This window comes from Protopterus annectens, chromosome 11.part0, assembly GCF_019279795.1.
Source record: "Protopterus annectens isolate FY-2018-M chromosome 11.part0, PAN1.0, whole genome shotgun sequence".
NCBI classification, from domain to species: domain Eukaryota; kingdom Metazoa; phylum Chordata; order Ceratodontiformes; family Protopteridae; genus Protopterus; species Protopterus annectens.
Genome location: NC_056745.1, coordinates 838,757,182 through 838,776,530, shown reverse-complemented (window position 1 = coordinate 838,776,530; position 19,349 = coordinate 838,757,182). Strand labels below are relative to the sequence as shown.

At 41.1% G+C, this 19,349-nt stretch overlaps 1 protein-coding gene across 5 annotated transcripts in view; it reads left to right on the top strand.

The window, feature by feature from the left end:
- Nucleotides 1-19,349, top strand: part of NUDT5 (nudix hydrolase 5) — a 623,744-nt gene that overhangs the window by 187,571 nt on the left and 416,824 nt on the right. For all 5 annotated transcript variants that reach the window (XM_044088255.1, XM_044088256.1, XM_044088254.1 and 2 more), the window contains exon 5: nucleotides 1,902-1,951. In XM_044088255.1, the coding sequence (XP_043944190.1) occupies nucleotides 1,902-1,951 (50 nt within the window). The remainder of the gene's footprint in view (nucleotides 1-1,901; nucleotides 1,952-19,349) is intronic.

The window sequence follows — 19,349 nt, the reverse complement described above, 5'->3', positions numbered from 1 at the left end:
GATTTAGACTAAATCACAGCACAAGTGCCCTCTTGGACTTTGTAAGTACCATAAATCTTAATAATGTCATAATGTTTCCTGACTTTTCTTGAATCTGACAAAAGATTTTGACAGTCTGAACTGACAAACTGCTCCATAAATTGCAGTGTATAGGTCTGTCACACTCCAGCCTTCAGTAGCTCTACAGCTACTTAGCCAACGGACACCTAGCTGTAAAGTGTCAGTCAGCTTTATCTTTGTTTCTTCCAGTCACTGCTGGAGTACCTCAGTAATCTGTCTTGTGATCCCAGCATTTAATATCTTCATAAATAACCTAAACAAAGCCTCCATGCATCCCTTGCTTGGCATGCAGAACACAGAACCCTAATAAGATTAGCTGACAATTTGTCTAAATTGCAGTTACTCAAGAGCCCTTCTCTTCCACTGCACCTTGGCTAGGCTGCTCACCTAAACAGAAATGCTTCTGTTTACCCCTAAATCTTGCTCAGCTGGATCTGGACTTCAAAATCAATTCCTCAGCCAGTACACAGATTCCAAGGGTCATACATACTAAGCTGCTAGATGTTAAGTTAGACAAAAGGATAACATTTGAACTGCATCTATATGAAGTCATCAAAAAGATGCATCAAAAACTTGGAACACTATATTGAATAAAACAGTCCCTCACTGAACCTAGTAGAAAAATTACAGCATCTGCCTGTCTACTACCAATGTTACTTTATGCCTCCCCTACACTTGTAAATATTCATGCTAACCAATTCTCCAAGTTACAAAAATGCTACAACAAAATTACCGTGTTTGCCTGTAATCTTCTTTATAGGGCCACCACTGCACTTAACTGGATAGAACTTCCTCATCAGCTCAGCTATTCACAACTAGTTGTTGCCCACAATCTTGTGTATAAACCTAACCAGTTTCCCATCAAAAAGTATCTTCTAAACCTACATACTCCCACTGGAAGACTATGGTCCCCAAAGCATTACTGTACATTTACAAAGTTTATAACAGCAAGGGAAGCCTTTTATTCCATTTGCATTCCCAAACTATTGAACGCACTACCTCTATCACAAAGACTCAGTAGTATCCTGTCCACTTTCAAAGGTTATTTAAAAGACCATCACAAGAACTGGCTATGCTCTTGCTCCTTAACAGGCTAACTTTAACACTAACAATCCTCTCCATTACCACCACTTTTCCACATTTCTGGTGGCTTCCCATATAGTTGGGTGTTAATAGTACTCACTGAAGACTTGGATGCTATAACCCACTACTTTTAAACTAACACTTCTTGATGGTAATGTCCACAACTAACATTGTTATGCCTATAAACCTCTTAAGGGTACATTACCTTAATGCAACCTGAATAACTTAAATAATTTCCACTTTAATATAGGCATCAATATGGTTACTCATGCATATCCACATTTACAACTGTTTCCTGCAAATGCTTGTGTATAGTATTTTCCATTTCAACTTGATGTGATTGTACCAGTGTGAATGTGTACTTCAGTTCAGTATGCTTTTATGTAATATGAACCCATTTAATAAGCCACTATTTTTAATTTTCTAATACTGCACTGCCAAATATGTCACTAAAGTTTAATTTACCTGTGATAATTTACAGTGTATTGTATAAATGGAACTTTTCTGCTGGGCATCTGCTGAAAAGGGGTTCTACAACCAATCAGACCTCTCCAGTTAGCAAATGAAAATGAATAAATCTTAAAGACAGCTGGACTTTCCCACCCTTGTAAATGTTGTGCAGCTGAGTTCAGGATGTTGTTGTTTATTGTGTTGTTGTTGAGTGTATATTGTAAACTTAAATATGAAGAGTGATTTGTTGCTGTTGTTGCTCTTGCTAAAACAAGAAAACTAGTTAAAATTTGTATTCTGTTTATTAGGATCTGGGAAACTGTAAAACGTACCACTAAGAAAACAGGGGCCGCAGATGGTAAGAATAACATTTTATAATCCCTGTGCACTGTTTTGTAAGAAATAGTAATTCCATTTTTTGTTCATCTCTTTTGCTGTCTGCATTTGCAGGGTCTCACAGTACACACAGGAACATGCCTTCTTCGTTCATGGTAAATAATGTTAAGAGTGCTGTTAGCTATAGCTTTTTCACACCTATGTAATAGGTGACTAACCACAAGAGCAATAGTACTACTATGTAGACTAGATGTACTGCTTCTCTGTACTGCTGTTGAAATGCAGTTGGATTTTGATTTTATTTACATTGCACTACTTCCATGCCGCGGATGGAGGAGGAAGAGACTGTATTTTGCCATAGGGATTAGACGATGCAACTACTTAATTGCTTCCCTTCAATTCCAAGGTTGGGGAAGACTGCATTCTGTGCCACGTTCTGGCCAGCTTCTTGAGTTCCCGCTAAAATGCACAGTGGCTAACATCCAGTTTCAGTAATTGTATTGCACTTGTATGACAATTCTCTTAACTTTTCATTCTTGGTTGCCGTCCTCTTAACACATATTTAGTACTCTCAGTAATATTGTCTTGCTCCCACAGGGAGGGAAAGGAAGCAATTGCATTTTAAAGCTGAATAAGTGGCTAAGGTATGGCTAGTCTACACTTTGTAGCCAGACTTCTGACTTGCTGAAATTCATTAAACATAAGGATTACATACCATTGCTATGCACTTAAAAAGCATCTCCAGAATATCACTATACCGCATGATGTTTACAACTTTGTGTGTATGCATGTATCTGTTTGCTGCTGCTTTTTCGTAACCATGTTGCCCACTGGATTCCTGGAGAGAAATGCTCCACACAATTTTCAGAAATTATTCTAATCACATTGTGAACAAAGCACAATGATTTACTTAAAATAGCACTTTGCTTAAATATGTAGAAGTAACAAAATGCAGTATTTAACAGGCATGGTAACATAATAGACGTGGTATATTGTAAAGTGAAGTATACTGTAATAACACATTTTTTGTTTTTACATTTTTAACAAAAACGCTGCTGTAGCTAAATGTTATGGAAAAAATGTCTAGTGTAACGTTTCTTGAGAATTAAAAAGAAAATGGGGTAGACCGCCACTAGCGTAGGTGTTGGAGCACAAAATGCATATATATGTATGGCAAGTATATGTACATGTGTGGTTACCATTCACTTTATCAAATCCGGTAATGTTGACTAAGTGAACTGGTGTGTTTTTTATTAGTTGTGTATGTTATCAAATGCCAGAAATATTGATATTGGGAACATCAGCTTTCTGTGTGGTCTGTGAGATTGCCTTGCACAGAGATAATTAGGGTTGTTTACTAATGCCAAATCCTTTCTTTGTACCAGAAGTTTTGACGTTGGGGGTAGGAGTGTGTATGTGAGTATTTCCAAATCAGTGTTATTACAAAGGGATAGATTTAGTGTTGTGGTTATGTGGTTTGTTTGTTTTGTAATGTATGAGCAGAGTAGTAAGGGGGGATTTACTTTTTCCATCATTGTAGGTTTGAAATTTTTGTTTTCAGTATTTAATTTCATTGCTTATTTTTGTGGTTGTTTGAATCATTAAATTTAATAAAGAAAGCAAAAATACCTTCAGCTTAGATTTGACCAAGGAACAGTGCCCTCTTTTTGCATTTAACAGGCCCTGTGGTGTCATAACCAAAGATGCAGTTTCCCATTCCTGGGCCCAGTATTTCTTTTGTTGACTTCTCTCCAACTGTTTTGGAGGTGGACAGATAAGAGTCTTCCCACTCATCCTTCCAAGCATCACTCCATGTAACAAGGACACTGAATGCTGAAGCTGCTCTCAGAAAATCAACCAGTGCTCTTGACTATATTAAGGTTGTGACTCTAACCACAGTGAAGGAGATTTTTCTCCTGACTCGCTTGATTCATGAGAACCATTCCAGGGACTCGGCACTGGATCACAGCTAAACGTCCAGGAGAATTCAAGCAGTCAAATTGGCATTTCCACTCCCCCTTTCCTATAAAGTTCAGATGAGTGTACTTCAGCATGTCAAAGTAACACATAGTCATACATCAAAAGAGTGATCCCAAAGAACCAAAACTCAAAACATTGAAAAACAATTTTGTTTCTGCAGGGGCAAGCCCCCCCCCCCACACCCTACAACACCCCCTACTTAACTGTATGTACGCCAACTCTGAGATTGCACAACAACAGGGAAAGGGCAAATTCTTACTCCCATTGTTTGTTTTTTTTTTTTTGTTATTATTTAACATTTGTTAACAGGGAAAGTCCGACTTGGAACAAAGCCAATTTTCAGTGGCAGCCCGGAGAGAAATGCTCCAGATGGATATACTTCAATCTCCCACAAAGTAATGCCAGCATTCTTTGATCATAATTATTTGATCGCTTCTGCTAGCATTACAGATGTTTGATGATATGAACACTTGACTATATGGAGTGTTTCTGTTCAGATATTGGAGTAACATCTTCCTTTACACAGACCAGACAGACCCCTGTACCTGCAGTGCTTGGAATCCTTTTTTTTTTTCACAGAAAGAATAGCCCTTCCAAGATTTTACTAAGCTAGCTGAGGAGCTGTTATTAACAAAAAAAACTCAAACTACTGGAAAATGACAAAATCAGTTCAGCAGCCAAATATCACCACTTTTTCACCACTCTGGTACCTTGGTCATTCACAGTCACAGGATTAAATTTAAAGTGCAAATACCTTCAGTGTATACAGGTAAAAATCCAACCCATCAATTACATATTTAATAGTTGAATTGGCTATTTAATTAAATACTTCACCATTAAAAATATATACTTAAAAAAATTATCTAAACATAAGCCCTCCAGGGGATGGTGTTTTATAATTTAATATAAACTTTATCTCTAATTCAGTTAGAGCCGTCACCTTCCCATCATAAAAAAGGTTGTGCTAATGTACAAAAAAGGAAATCTCCAGTTGAACCCCCACATGCTTTAATATAATGCTCTGCGGCCGGACTACTTAAATTTTGATTCCTAATATTTGAACCTTTGCCTTACATTTAGTCTGACCAACATACCATGCAGGCGTCACGCAGCTGCACCCTATGATATAAAGAACCTCCCTCGATTCACAATTAAATGTGACATTAATTGATGGGTTGGGTTTGTATCTATGTAAATTGAATGTATGTGCACTTTGAATTTAATCTTGTGAAGGCGAATGGCCGAGGTACCAGATTGGTGAAATAAAGTGGTGATATTTAACCGATGAATCAATTTTGTTTTCGAGTTGTTAAGGTTACAAAACTCACAGCTTGGTAAAGTTTGTCTTCTGTTTATAATGCACAACCAGCTTAGCCTCCCTTCAGAAGTAATCAGAATACTCAGAAGACAAGGAGAAGTTACCACACACACATCAAATATGTCTTCCAGTAGTAGTACCTTACTGTCCATCTCATTTGGGAACATGTTGGGGCCTGCAGACTTGGCATTCACCTTAGTCATGTCAGATGATTGTGAGGCATTTGCTCTCAAGGATGTCTTGTTTGGGAAACCCTCAACTTCATGAACAGGCACTTAAGTTGGGAGTCGAAGGAGACGTCCAAGAGAAAGAAGAGTTACCTGAACATGATAAACTTGGATGAGCAGAAACTTGCTGCTGTACCCCTAGTGTTTAAGACTTTGAGAATACCTTTAGGGGGAAGCATTCTTGAGGCTGAATTCCAACTCCCCTTCCTGAAGAAGTCTGACAGATTTTTCACAGTTTAGCAGATTTCAAAGTACCTTTACAAAAACCATAATGAAAGTCCTAGATGTAGTTTTCCTTGATGATGCTAGGGGGAACTAAGTTGGCTGCAGATCTCTGTACACTCAAAAGCAAGAGAGAGAGAGGGTGTGTTTGTGTGTGGTCCAATTTAGAAAAAAAAAAAAAACAGTTTACATGTCTGCTACCCATTCCTTCAGGGCTATTACTGCCAGATCTGTGTGGCAAAATACCAAGGATAGATCTTGTAGTCTCTTGTTTGGTCCTTCAACACAGAAAAGTTTTTAAGAAGCTAGAAAAAAAAAGGAAGACCATGGAAAACTCAAGTAACTTTTACATCTGCCGGTCCTTACGTACAGCAAAAATTACCTATTCAAGCAATGACTTGTCATCCGATCAGGAACTCAGTAGTCTGAGCAATAGAGGGCCTTCAAGAAGAGACAGGTCAGGGAGACTTTCTGCATATAGCTCCACAAGACTCTCTCTAAGGATATGGTTCCCCTCCCTGCTTCCTTCCCCAGTGTCAGCAAACCTTTCTGTCTAACTTATGAGGGGGAACACATTTTTAGTTTTCATTTTTTTCTGGAAAACTGGAAAAGAATTGCATCACACCCATGAGTTATATATGCCATCTAATCAGGCTGCAGAACGTAATTCAACAATTTCCCTCCTTTCAGTAGAATGCATCCCAGATTGCTGGGCAAGGTTGAGGTAGAGTTACCTCTCTTCAGTCATCTCCTTGCCCAGGAGGACATAGGAGTGCCCCTGGAGGAACAGAAGAAGGGAGTTATTTCCAACATTTTTCTGGTCCCCAGAAGGGACAGTCCATGTAGGGTCTATTTTGGGCATCTCAAACTGAATCTATTTTTAAAAGTACTGAAGTCCAAGATGCTTTCCCTGAAGTATTTTTTCTCCTCTTGTTAAAGCCTGGAGCCTTTATAGTCACTCTAGATCTTAGATACCTTTGTCTGTCTGTCTATCTGTTCCCATACAGAAAGACCAGGGGCAATTCCATAAGATGAGAGCAGAGAACTTCTGTTTTCAGTTTACATCCTTAGCTACTGGGTTTTCCCTGCTCTTATGTTTTTCACAAAACATCTGATCCTAGTGGTGGCATTCTTGGGTTGAAAGGTGTCCGTGTCTACCTACATCTTTTACTAGTCCTGCAGGCATGCAGTCAGTAAAGGAGGAAATGCTGGATCCCAAGAAACTTTCCCATGTCCAGTTTTACTTGCAGCACATTAAAGGTCTTTACAGTGGCCACCTTGGACACATGTTTAGTCTTAGCCTTCCTGCCACCCAGAAAGATGATTTCCTGGGGGACTTCTTCCTTCAGCAGTCTCAAAGGATGACTATCACTGCAAAAATAGAGTTCGTGGTCTCTGTTGTTCTAATGGTATGCCTGGCAACACCTCATTTGTCAAAAGAAACAAAAAAAAATAATCCAGTGGTACCTAAAAAATAGTGAGCTGGGACCACCATGTGTGTGTGTGTGTGTGTGTGTGTGTGTGTGTGTGTGTGTGTGTGTGTGTGTGTGTGTGTGTGTGTGTGTGTATTCATATATAGAAGGGTTCCTTTCAGATGATTGAAGTTTTAAAACTTAGAATTTCATATGGCCGAGACCATATGATCGAAGTTTTAAAACTTCAAACACACTGAACAGAGATCTCCATACAGTGGGGAACAAGAAATTTTCCCTTTTCCTCACTACAGTGTGATCTTGGAGTTGGTATATTTAAATAGCAGGGGATGTGGGGGGTTCAGGGGGGCTTGCCCCCCTGTAAAAATGTCCAGGAAATTTTTTTTTGTTTTATTTTTATTTCAGGTTTTGAAGTTTTGAAACTTCGATCATATGGTCTCGGCCATACGAAATTTGAAGTTTTAAAACTTCGATCATCTGAAGTAGATCTCTCTCTCTCTATAGATATAAATATATAGATATATAGATATATATATATATATATATATATATATATATATATATATATACATATATATATATGTGGGTCTACTTCACATGGTCGACAGGCCATATGATCGACATCCATTTGGTCGACAGTTCATTTGGTCGACAAGCATGTTATGTGGGAGGCGAAGCCCCCCACACCCCCCCAATGTGGGGGGGGCTGTGCCCCCCACACACCCCCTAACTATATATATCAACTCCAGGGTCGCACAACATTGGGGAGGGGGCAAATCTGCTTGTCGACCAAATGAGTGTCGATCATATGGCCTGTCAACCATCTCAGGTAGACCCATATATATATATTTATATATATATATATATATATATATATATATATATATATATGTGTGTGTGTGTGTGTATGTACCTACATACATAAGTACATAAATACACACACACACATTTTGATCACCACATTGCCACTGTGGTCAGAAAGTCGTTTTATGTGGCACATCTCATTACTAAGGGTTTTGCATCCAGGAAGAAAGACGTCATTGTTTCCCTATACTCTTCCCTCATTAGGCCAGTCAGAGTACAATGCCCCATTTGGCATGTATCTCACTAGACACCTGCAACAACTATAGAGGCCGCAAAAATACCTCACAAAGAGGATCCTAGGCCTTAAACACTTGTCCTGTATGAACAGTCTCAAAAAAAACTCTAGTCTCTGTATCATATCGCCTACTTAGAGGTGATCTCTGCTTGACTTACAAAGCCTTGTCTGACCCAGCTCTGTTAGAAATGCTACATCTAAAGAAATCCCAATTCCTCTGCACCACACAATCCAGAGACCTCGACCTCATTACCACAATTAACGTGCTGGAGGGACAGGTTCATAACCCAGAGACTGCCCATGCTATGGAACAGACTTCCCATACATGTCAAGCAGAGCACCTCGCTGACCGTCTTCAAGAGAAATCTTGATGAGTGGATGGGAAACAGAAAATTCACCCCGGGGATAACTCCATTGGCTCTACTCGACAGAGGCACTGGGAAGTAAGATCGGGTGGCAGTACGCCAGGGTAATCCTATGGCTAGGCTTGTAAAGGCCCCAGGGCCATTAGCCTAGTACACACCTATGAACCTATGTACACATACACTCTCTCTCTCTCACAGACCTAAACTCCAGTTGCATCAGACAGCTTAGATGGCAAACACCTGTGACTTCAAGGTGCAGTCTTTGAAACCCCAAATGGAAGAAGCTGCAGAGTCTACGAAACCTCAAACAGAGCAAGCAACATATCAGTATCAAGAAATGAAGGCTGTGATTCAAATTCTCAAAGTCTTTCAGTCTGAAAACCATGGATGCTTCATTTAACCACAAAGGGCACCACAGTCATGTAGTACATAAAAGGGTGGACCTGCTGTACAGACTTGCCTTGGAAACAGTAAACTGTAACCTTGCAAACACAGATAGACAAAATGTTTCCCTTATTGCCTTACTGATTAGCAACCCAGGGACAAGAGTGCCTTCCAAGTCGACTTAATGCCTCCCTGTATTTCTGAGCCTTAGCTTTTTGAAGAAAGCCAGAGTCATTTGCATTAACACCCACGCAACGTGGTTACCCTTCTTTGACCTTGTTTTGTGGAGAAACCTTAGAGGTTGAGGCCCTTAAGTAACTAACTCCCTCACCCACCTAGGAAGCCTCATCTGGACCTTCATTCTCTGATTGATTACAACCTGGTCCACTTTATTGTGGTGGTCAGTATCATGCTTGCTGCCCAGAAGCCCAATGATAAATTTTAATTAAAAAGAACCTTGCAATACTGTAACAACTTTAAGCACAGTTACTAATAAAACATCTTATTTATATAATAAACAAGTACCACATGTTACAGCTTATAGCTTTTTACTGTACAAGGTTTGTTTTTCGCTACAGATACAGATGATGATTCGCCATTTACCTCGGAACTGCGTTGTTAGGAAATACCCAGAAGCGGTGTTAAATTTACAGTCCTTTTATACAGTGTTTGTCATGCCACCTGGATTGTGTTTATCCAAGTAGTCTTTTAAAGTCAGCAGTTTGGTATTTTCTTGCTGTCATGTAGTCTACTGAAAAACTGAGTTCTGTTCTGTTTCAAGGTTATTTATCAAAAATTGGGGAGTCGTTCTTATCTGAAGTTTACCTGTTGTGGTGCTCATCAAGAATTAGGGAATCATCGTTATCTGCAGTTTTTCTTACAGCTGTGCTAGTCACAGAACAATTATGTCGCATAGTATGAATGCCAAACGTACATGGTAATTACTTCATTTTTCTACATTTCTGCTTATTTACAGCAAGGACATTTTTAACCCTTTCACTACACTACAGTGTAACAGTTCCCTCTTTTTGTTTTAAATGACAGAAACCTGTAACTTTTTTTCTTTTATAAAAACATTTCTTGCTGTTTATTGGCTTTACATGCCTCATTGTTAAGTGAGAACACATTAGGAAAAATTATTTTTAATTTTTTTATCCAACAGGTTTGTCCATAATTCCATATAGTTAACACAATAATAATGAGTATTACTACTAGCAATGGATGAATTATCCAATTTAATAACTTTTCTCCATGGCTAGACCATCCTGTAAAGATGTCCCACCAATTGTGAGGCATACCAGCCACGTCTTTTCAGCTAGCTTAATTAGCTCTTTTTTTTTCTATTACAGAGTTTAATTCATGACTCAGAATAGATGTTCTTCGTGTTTCACTGTTGCAGTCATCAAATTTGGGTTATCTGCCTGCAGGTAGCCCTCAGCCGGCCTGAATACCAGAGTCTTGGATTCCTGCGTCGGATGCTGTCTCTTCTTCCATGCTTTCAATACCTATATTCTTCTCTATTCAACTACTATTACTTCTCAACTTATCATATATCCACTACGTCACCCAGCCCATTTCCACTAACCACTCACCATCTTTTCACACAACCAACAAACATACCCCACCACTCTCAGACTCACTTATCCCTGTATCCCCCAGCCTATATCCCATAAATAATTTTCTACTTTTTTCCTATAAACTTATTACTCAACACAACCAATCTACCCCCTCTCTAACCATCAAAACCCTCACAATTCTAACAAAGCTCAACCTATATTCCAAGCAGTCCAAATACCTCTCCAGCCTAATCCAACATCTAACTACCATCCTGCTATCTGGAGATATACACCCCAACCCAGGCCCCCACACCTCCCCCTCTACATCTAAATCCATCCTACTAGCTTCTCTAAATGCCCAAAGCATAGCCAACAAAATCCCCAACCTACATGCCTGGATTGTACACAATAAACCTGACATCCTGTCCACCTCTGAAACTTGGTTAAAACGTCACATAAAAGACTCTGAAATAGCACCACCCAACTATTCCATCATCAGAAAAGATAGAACCCACAAAAAAGGGGGAGGAGTAGCTCTCCTATACTCATCCTCCTTGTCAGTTACTCCCTATAACAAACCTACTCCTCACTTCACTAATGCTGAATTACTCCTAACATTACTTCAAGTAAATAAACACAAATAAATATGTATAGCCTCTCTTTACATCCCCCCTGGTAACAATATTTCAATACTCGAAGACATCCTCTCATGGCTTTCAACCAACATTAACAATGAAACAATAATTTTGGAAGACATGAATATTAATTGGTCCTCCATTCAGTCTCCCACAAATCCACTAAGTATAAACCTCTGTAATTTCTCTCAGCTAGTCAACTCCGTAACTAGGCCCTCAAACCTCTCCAGTGGCAGCACCCTAGACTGGATATTAGTCTCCCACCCTCAAAATTCCTTCCTGATTCCCTCAGTGACCATCTCCCCACTTTCACACACTGACTTCCTTCACCCTTACATCTAACTCACAACTATATCACTACTCGAAACCTAAAAAACTTCAACCCAGATACCTTTTCTAACTCCCTAAAATTAATAAACTGGAACCCCCTAAAACTCTACCCCTGGAAAATGCAGTTGCCTACTTCAACTCGACTTTCTTAAACCTCTTAGATTGCCATGCCCCCATAAATTCAAAAAGAATAAAAAAACAAAACTGCCCCTTGGCTAACCAAAAACACACTAGCTATCATGTACCTTAGAAGTAAAGCATGGGCACATCACCAGAAAAACAAGTCTCCCTCCACACTTAATGAATACAAAACACTCCATAACAAAGTCAAAAAGCTTATCACTGTAGACCGACAGAATTATTTCTCCTTATTCCAAAACAACCATAAAACAAACCCACAAAAGTTTTGGAAAGGTATCTCCACCCTCCTGAATCCCGGCAAAATAGAAAACCCCAGCCCTGACCCTAATGCACTAGACATAGATCTAGCCACACAGTTTAACTCCTTTTTTATTGACTCCATTTCCAAACTAGCCTCATCCTTCACAAACACTACACCCTCCACTTCTCATCCACCCTTCTCTAACAATACTTCACCCTCCACTTCTGCATCTCATTTCACATCTTCCCCATCATCACCCTCTCCTCTCAGCCCCTACCTTTCTCAGTAAACCCCATACCCACATCTACCATAAAAAAAAACTCCTCCAGAAACTGAAACCATGTTCAAATGCCCCTGATAACATTCCGTCATACTTTCTAAGCATAGCCGCAGAAGCCATTGCCTTCCCCATCAGTATTCGTCAATCGCTCTATCCAAGAAGGTCTTGTACCCCAGATTTGGAAAAAGGCTTTTATCATACCCTTGCATAAAGGAGGTAACAATAAATATATCTCTTAATTTCCGTCCAATCGCCATCTTATCTCCCATTTCCAAAATTCTAGAAAAGTGCATCCATCTACAACTCCTACCCTATCTTATTAACAATCGCCTACTAACTCCCACACAACATGGATTTAGACCCAGACACAGCACTATGACCACCCTGCTTTCCTTCCTTGAAATTGTAAATAAAGCACGGGACTCTCGCAGCATTGTATCTACCCTCCTACTTGACCTCTCTAAAGCCTTCGACACCATCTCTCACAGTCTTGTTCTTGCTAAACTCTCTAAACTAAACCTGTCCCCCTCCTCTATAAACTGGTTCCACAGCTACCTCTCCAACAGACAACAAGCAATAAAATGGAACAAAGCCACCTCCTCATTCATTAACACCCCTACCGATGTTCCCCAGGGATCCATCCTGGGTCCCCTCCTCTTCAGTATATTTATAAACGACTTCCACCGCTCTATCCCTTACACAAATCTTATCCAATATGCAGATGATTCAGGTATAATCTGTTCTGCTACCTCCATCCCCACACTCATAAAGCTTACCCAAGACGCATTCTCAACCACAGAACAGTGGATGAAAGAAAATCACCTAGCACTCAATGCCTCAAAAACCAAACTAATGGTATTTACCCCCTCTAAAGCCACCTGCATCAATATTAGCACATTCTCTATTTCCTGCCACAACACATCTCTCGAATTGGTATCTGAGGCCAAACTAGTAGGGGTCCTCATTGACAACCAACTCAAATTTAACTCCCACCTACAACTAAATATTAAAAGAACCCACCAAAAACCTTGGCATGCTCTACTGCCAAAATCGCTACCTCACCCCTTCCACTAAATTTATCCTCTCTACCACATTTCTCATCCCTTCTCTCCTCTATGGTGCCCCACTCCTAACTAACCTACAGTCCTCTATTAAGACATGACTGTCTTCTTGCTATAACAAAATTGCCAAGTTCGCCACCAGCCATAAGTCTTCCACTCACCACTGTGTATCCCTCCGCAAACTACTTTGGTTAGAACTATCCAGTCATGTCACCTACACACAACTCACTCTTGCTCACAAACTCATCTTCAACCCCTGCCTCTGTTCCTCCCTCTCCTCTGTCTTTAAAATGCACCTCCCAGATAGACTACTGAAATCTAGCAACTAAATCCTAATAGAATTGTATAGACCAACTCGTCTCCCAGGTAAAAATCTCTTATCCTTTACCCTTGCACGCCTCTGGAACTCCCTACCACCATCCATCCGCATCACCACAAATCACTCTTTATTCAAAAAATCACTTCACTCATATCTAATATCCCTGTGGGAATGCTCCTGCTCCCACCCCACATAATCCCTTCTCCTCTTTACACTGGCAACATCTACTTCACTTCATTCTCTAATTTTTACAGCTTGCTCTAGCATGTGGTACGTCATGAGCAACAAGCTTCTAAAATGCAATGCTTTTTTTTTTTTTTTTTAGTTTATATATACAATGTTCTTTCTAATGTAATTGTTTTTTACTATTCTGTAATATTTGTACTTCATGTAACGTAAAATCATGAATGTAATCTTTGCTTGTATTTGGAGCTTTTCTCCCCCGGACTCCATTGAAAATGGGTTCTTTTTTGGCCCAATGGACTTTCCTGGTAAAACAACTACAAATAAATAAATAGGTTCATAGGTTGGTACTGGGCTATCTGCCCAAAGGCATATATTAGCCCAGCCACGTTGTGCGGTATTCACCGCCCCTTTAGTAGTTCCCTAGACCCTTGTACTAGCAGCTAGTACCCTTGGCCCCTATCTAGTAGTGCTGTTGGTGTGATCCCCGGTGTGAACTTTGTTACCCATCCACTCATCAATGTTCCTCTTGATGAGTGATAGTGAGGGGCTCTGTCTTATGTAGATCGGGACCCTGTTCCATAGTAAGGGAAGTCTCTGCGAAGGGAATCTATCCCTCCAGCATGTTCTATTCAATGTTGTGTTGAGGTTTATATCCCTAGAGCGTGTAGCTCGAGTAGATTTGGTTTTGCTAAGATGGAGCAGGTACATTCCAATTGGTGCATTGTACTCAATAATGGGTCTGATGAGGGAAGGGTAGAGGGGCACCATTACATCCTTAGATCTTGATGCGAACCCTTTCGTGATCAGATGGGTCACACAGAAGGATTTTCTAACCACTTTGGCAACATGGTTATCAAAGGAAAGCTGACTATCTACTTGGGTCCCTAGATCCCTTATTTCTTTTTCAGATTTCAGGGGATTACCTCCTATGTTGTAGTTTGCAGGTACTCTGTTTGTTCCAAGGGGATTACTACGCATTTTTTTGCATTTAGCTTGAGACCATGGCTTTGACACCATGCATCAGTCTCATTTAAGCCCTTCTGGAGGATCTCCATGTCGGCCGGAGACTCTATTATAGCACCCAGTTTGCAGTCGTCCACAAACTTAGTCAGCCACAGCCCTTCTGTGCTTGCCTGTACTTTTGAGAAGTATATGCCAAACAGGAGGGGCCCCAGGACAGAGCCCTGAGGCACACCACTCGTTACTGGCCTGGATTCGGACATAGATCCCGCTACTCTTACTTTATGGGATCTGTCTGAGAGCCAGTTTGCGATCCATCTTGTGACGTAAGGGTTTATGCCCAGGCTGGTGAGCTTATCAATAATACCTGAATGGGGAATGGTGTCAAATGCTTTAGCAAGGTCAAGGTAAGCCGTGTGTACCTCCTTTCCCTTATCTATAGCCTGAGTAACTGTCTCAAAGAAATCCACCAGGTTCAGGAGGCATGATCTGCCCTTGATGAAGCCGAACTCTGTGGGGTCCAGCGACTGGAGGTTCCCAATCTCTCCATTTATGAGTTCCATAATGATTCGCTCCATAGCCTTACAGATCAGACTGGTCAGGCTTATTGGTCGGTAGTTCCCAGGGTCAGTTGTGGCCCCACCCTTATGTAGCGGGATCACCGTTGCCGTGCGCAAATACAAGAAATCAAAGAAATGTTGGTTGAACAGAATTCCCTGACAGCCTTCAAAGACCGCATTCTTCCAGGACAACTATTGCTAAAGACAGACAACACCACAGTTATGTGGTACATAAACAAGCAGGGGGGGAACCCACTCGTACCCTCTCTGCAGACTAGCCATGTCTCTGTGGAACACAGCCTTGAGCTACCAAGTGCACCTACAAGCTCAATTCCTGCCAAGCAAGCTAAATTCGCTGGCAGACGACTTAAACAGAAATTTCATGGGCCTACACGAATGGAAACGGGAACCAAAAATATTCAACCTCAAGAGGGACAAATGGGGGACTCCAGAGGTAGACCTGTTTGCCTCCTCTCAGAACTACCAATTGGACAAATTCTGCACAAGGACTCCCACTGTCAAGCTTGGAAAGTGGATGCCCTGTCGTTTTACCTGGGAAAGCCTCTCGTTTTATGCCTTTCCCCTCTGCCTCTTCTCTCGAAGGTTCGGCTAAAGATCAAATGGGACAAACCTTGGACAATACTGATTGCACCAGACTGGCCACGCCAGCACTGGTACCCCCTCTTGCGCAGTATGACACTGCTGGAACCATGGCACCTGCCTCAGACCCCTTCCCTGCTGTCCCAGCAGGCGGGACAGATTCCGCACCCTCTGCTTCAAACCCTGAACCATGCAGCGTGGCTAATTCTTTGAGCTCTCCAATATTATCCCTCAGTAAGCAGGTGCTAGATGTCATTCTGGAGGCAAGGAGGCCTAGTACTAGAAAATCCTATGCTGAAAAGTGAAAAAGATACTGTTCCTGGAGCCAGACTCAAGGAATGGGCACAACGGTGCCCAGCTTACCTCATATTCTTCAGTACTTAACAGAAATGCTCCACAAAGGCCTATCCTTCTCATCAATTAAAATGTATGCCTCTGCTATTTCAGCTCATTATAATACTGAGCCACCCCTCTTCTCTCTCGCCCTCTGCTAAAACAATTCCTTTAGAGGGTCCAAAAATTTAAGACCCCCCCCCCCAGGAGAGCCTCGACACCAGCCTGGGACCTTAACTTTGTATTGGAAAAGCTCATTCTCCCTCCCTTTGAGCCAGCTGCAACAGCAGAGTTGAAATTCCTTTCTTGGAAAACAGCCTTCCTTCTAGCCATCACTTCAGCAAGAAGAGTGTCTGAATTACAGGCCCTCATGGCAGTGGAACCCTTCGTTATCTTCCATGCAGATAGGGTTTCCCTCAGGACCAGTCCTTCCTTTATGCCCAAGGTGGTGTCTAATGTGGCCCTAAATCAGTCCATTCATTTACCTACTTTTTTCCCTAATCCACAAAACAAAGGAGAATGAATACTGCACTCTTTGGACGTGCACAGACAATTTAGATTTTATTTGGAAAGGACTAAGCCTCTCAGAAAATCTGAACAGCTGCTAGTTGGCTTTGCTGCAGGGGCAGAGGGGAAGGCCATTTCAAAGCAAACCATTTCCAGCTGGCTAGCCCATTGCATTCATTTCTACTACAAGCACTATGGAAAACCTACTCCACAGGGGATAAGATCACATTTCACCAGGGCTGCATCTACCTCTGCAGCCTTTCTCAGAGGGGTCCCTACCATGGACATCCTAGAAGCTGCTACCTGGAGCTCTGTACATACCTTCACCAAGCATTACCACATGCCTCTTTTTTTCTAAATCCAGAGCTGGTTTTGCCACTGCAGTCTTGCCGGGCTTAATAGCTGGCCCTAATGCTCTCTAACTTCCTCCTCCCAAATGTGATGACTGCAACAGTGAAATACGAAGAACATAGTACAGTTGTGTACACTTACCATAAATGTAGATGTTCGAGTGTATTCACTGTTGCAGTCCTGGTTACCCTCCCTCTAGCCCCCTGACTTCTCTTGGCTTTACCTTTCCTTCTTGTTTGGTATATTTAAGTTTTCTGATGTATTTGCTTTTTGTTGAAGGTGTACTATAATATATATTTGTTTCCCATTGTGGGGGCACCTGACATCTGGGGCAACAAAAACTGATGTAATGGCATCGGCTGCATGTTTTATACCCCTGACGACCTGACGTCATGGAAGAAGAGACAGAATCCGACACAGGAATCCAAGACTCTGGTATTCAGGCCTGCTGAGGGCTACCTGCAGGCAGATAACCCAAATGTGATGATTGCAGAAGTGAATACACTCGAACATCTACATTTATGGTAAGTGTACACAACTGTACTTTTTATTTACCTTTTGCAAATATTTGATTAACTGCTAACTTTTGTTAATTACTTCACACAGGGAGTCTAGAGACGGACTGATACTTACAAGAGACAGTACTTGAGGAATCCATTTAAAAGATGCAGACATTTTACTTTTTGGAGTAAACACGTAGGTTTCATTATGCCATGCTAAGTGAGTAATATTGCTAAGACATCCCACAAAGGATGTCTGATTAGAAAAACTCATATTTTGATTTGTTACAATACAAATGAATTGAGGACCAATCTCTGTGAACATTTCAAAACTTTTACGGTAAAATTGTCCATTTACTCAGATTTACAGAATGCTGTAAAAACAAGGTTCATACACTGGTGAATATTGTCCACATATTAAACCATTTGCTGTATGGGTAAAATGCTCTGTTTTATGCATTTTGTTATCTAGATTGATGTAATTTCCTTCTGTGTGAGGTAACCATTGTTGATATGGATACACTGCAGGGCCAAATACCAACAGAAACGCCAAACCTGACACATTATCTTTGATCCTGTAACATTATAATGTGTTATTCGCCCTGTATAATAAGTATTTGTACAGACTGTCTGATGTTCATGCATTTGTACCCAATTGGTTTGTGGTATCATACCATGCTGTCCGCCTCCTACAACCATTGTCGTCTGGAGGAAATTAAATATTAAAACGAATTACTGATCTGAAGTAGTTTACTTCATTTGGTCTTCAACCTGTGGGTATTCGGATTCGGATCGGATCCGAGACGGCCGCATCATCAGCATCTGATCTGAGCTCCATGCTCCTCCCCTTACCCATAATGCCCCTCTGTCTCCTTCCTTCCCCCAAATCTCATTTGCCACTAAAAAACTAAGCATTGTAGTCGCTGAGCTCCAGGAATCTTTTGGATAAGTTATACTTTTTCCCTTTAGTGTTGGAGTAGGATTCCCTGTCTCCCTTTTTCAACCTCCCCTACTTTGGTCATTGGTTGTCAAAATGAAAAAAAAAGTTTATAGTTTAGTGTTGTACCTTCTTTGGCCTTCCTCTACCTCTTTAGTAAGTGAGCGTGTTTGTGGGTTTGTTTGTGTTGGGGATGTTCTTCGTGTTTCACTGTTGCAGTCATTACATTTGGGTTATCTGCTTGCAGTAGCCCTCAGTTGGCCTGTTTAACAAAGTCTTGGGTCCTACGACGGTTGCTGTCCCTTCTTCCATGACATCAGGTCGTCAGGGGTATAAAACATGCAGCCAATGCCATTAGACCAGTCTTTCTTTCCGAGTGGTGCCCGAAGCAGAAGCAGTTCACAAGTGTCGGTCCGCCAACTCCTGAAATTTTCATTTTCGAGTTTCAGAACCGAAGTCTTCAACTAAAGCTAAGTACCCCGTTGGGGAAACATTTTCTTGCTCCTTGCCGATGTCAGTAAAAGTTAATAATTGCATTACTTGTGAAAAGCAAGTACCTCACAAAGATTTTCATTCGTACTGTATTCCTTGCCTAGGCCCTGACCACGACATATCTTGCTGTCGGTTTTGTGCTTTATTTAAACATTGCACTATCTCTTTGTTCCCACTGAAGAAAGCCTGTTGGCTGAAACCGGTCTGGGATGTATACTACCTTATGGATTTATATTAAATTTATGTATTTACCTTATTGGTTTCTGTGCTTTTTCACTGAGTTTGGTGCTGGCACTTTTTGTTTACTCATATTGGTCTTAGCCATGCACCTAGTCCTACTTGCGGAGGATTCGTTTCTGGTTTTGGGGCCCAGATATAGACCTGTTTGCCTCCCCCTAGAACC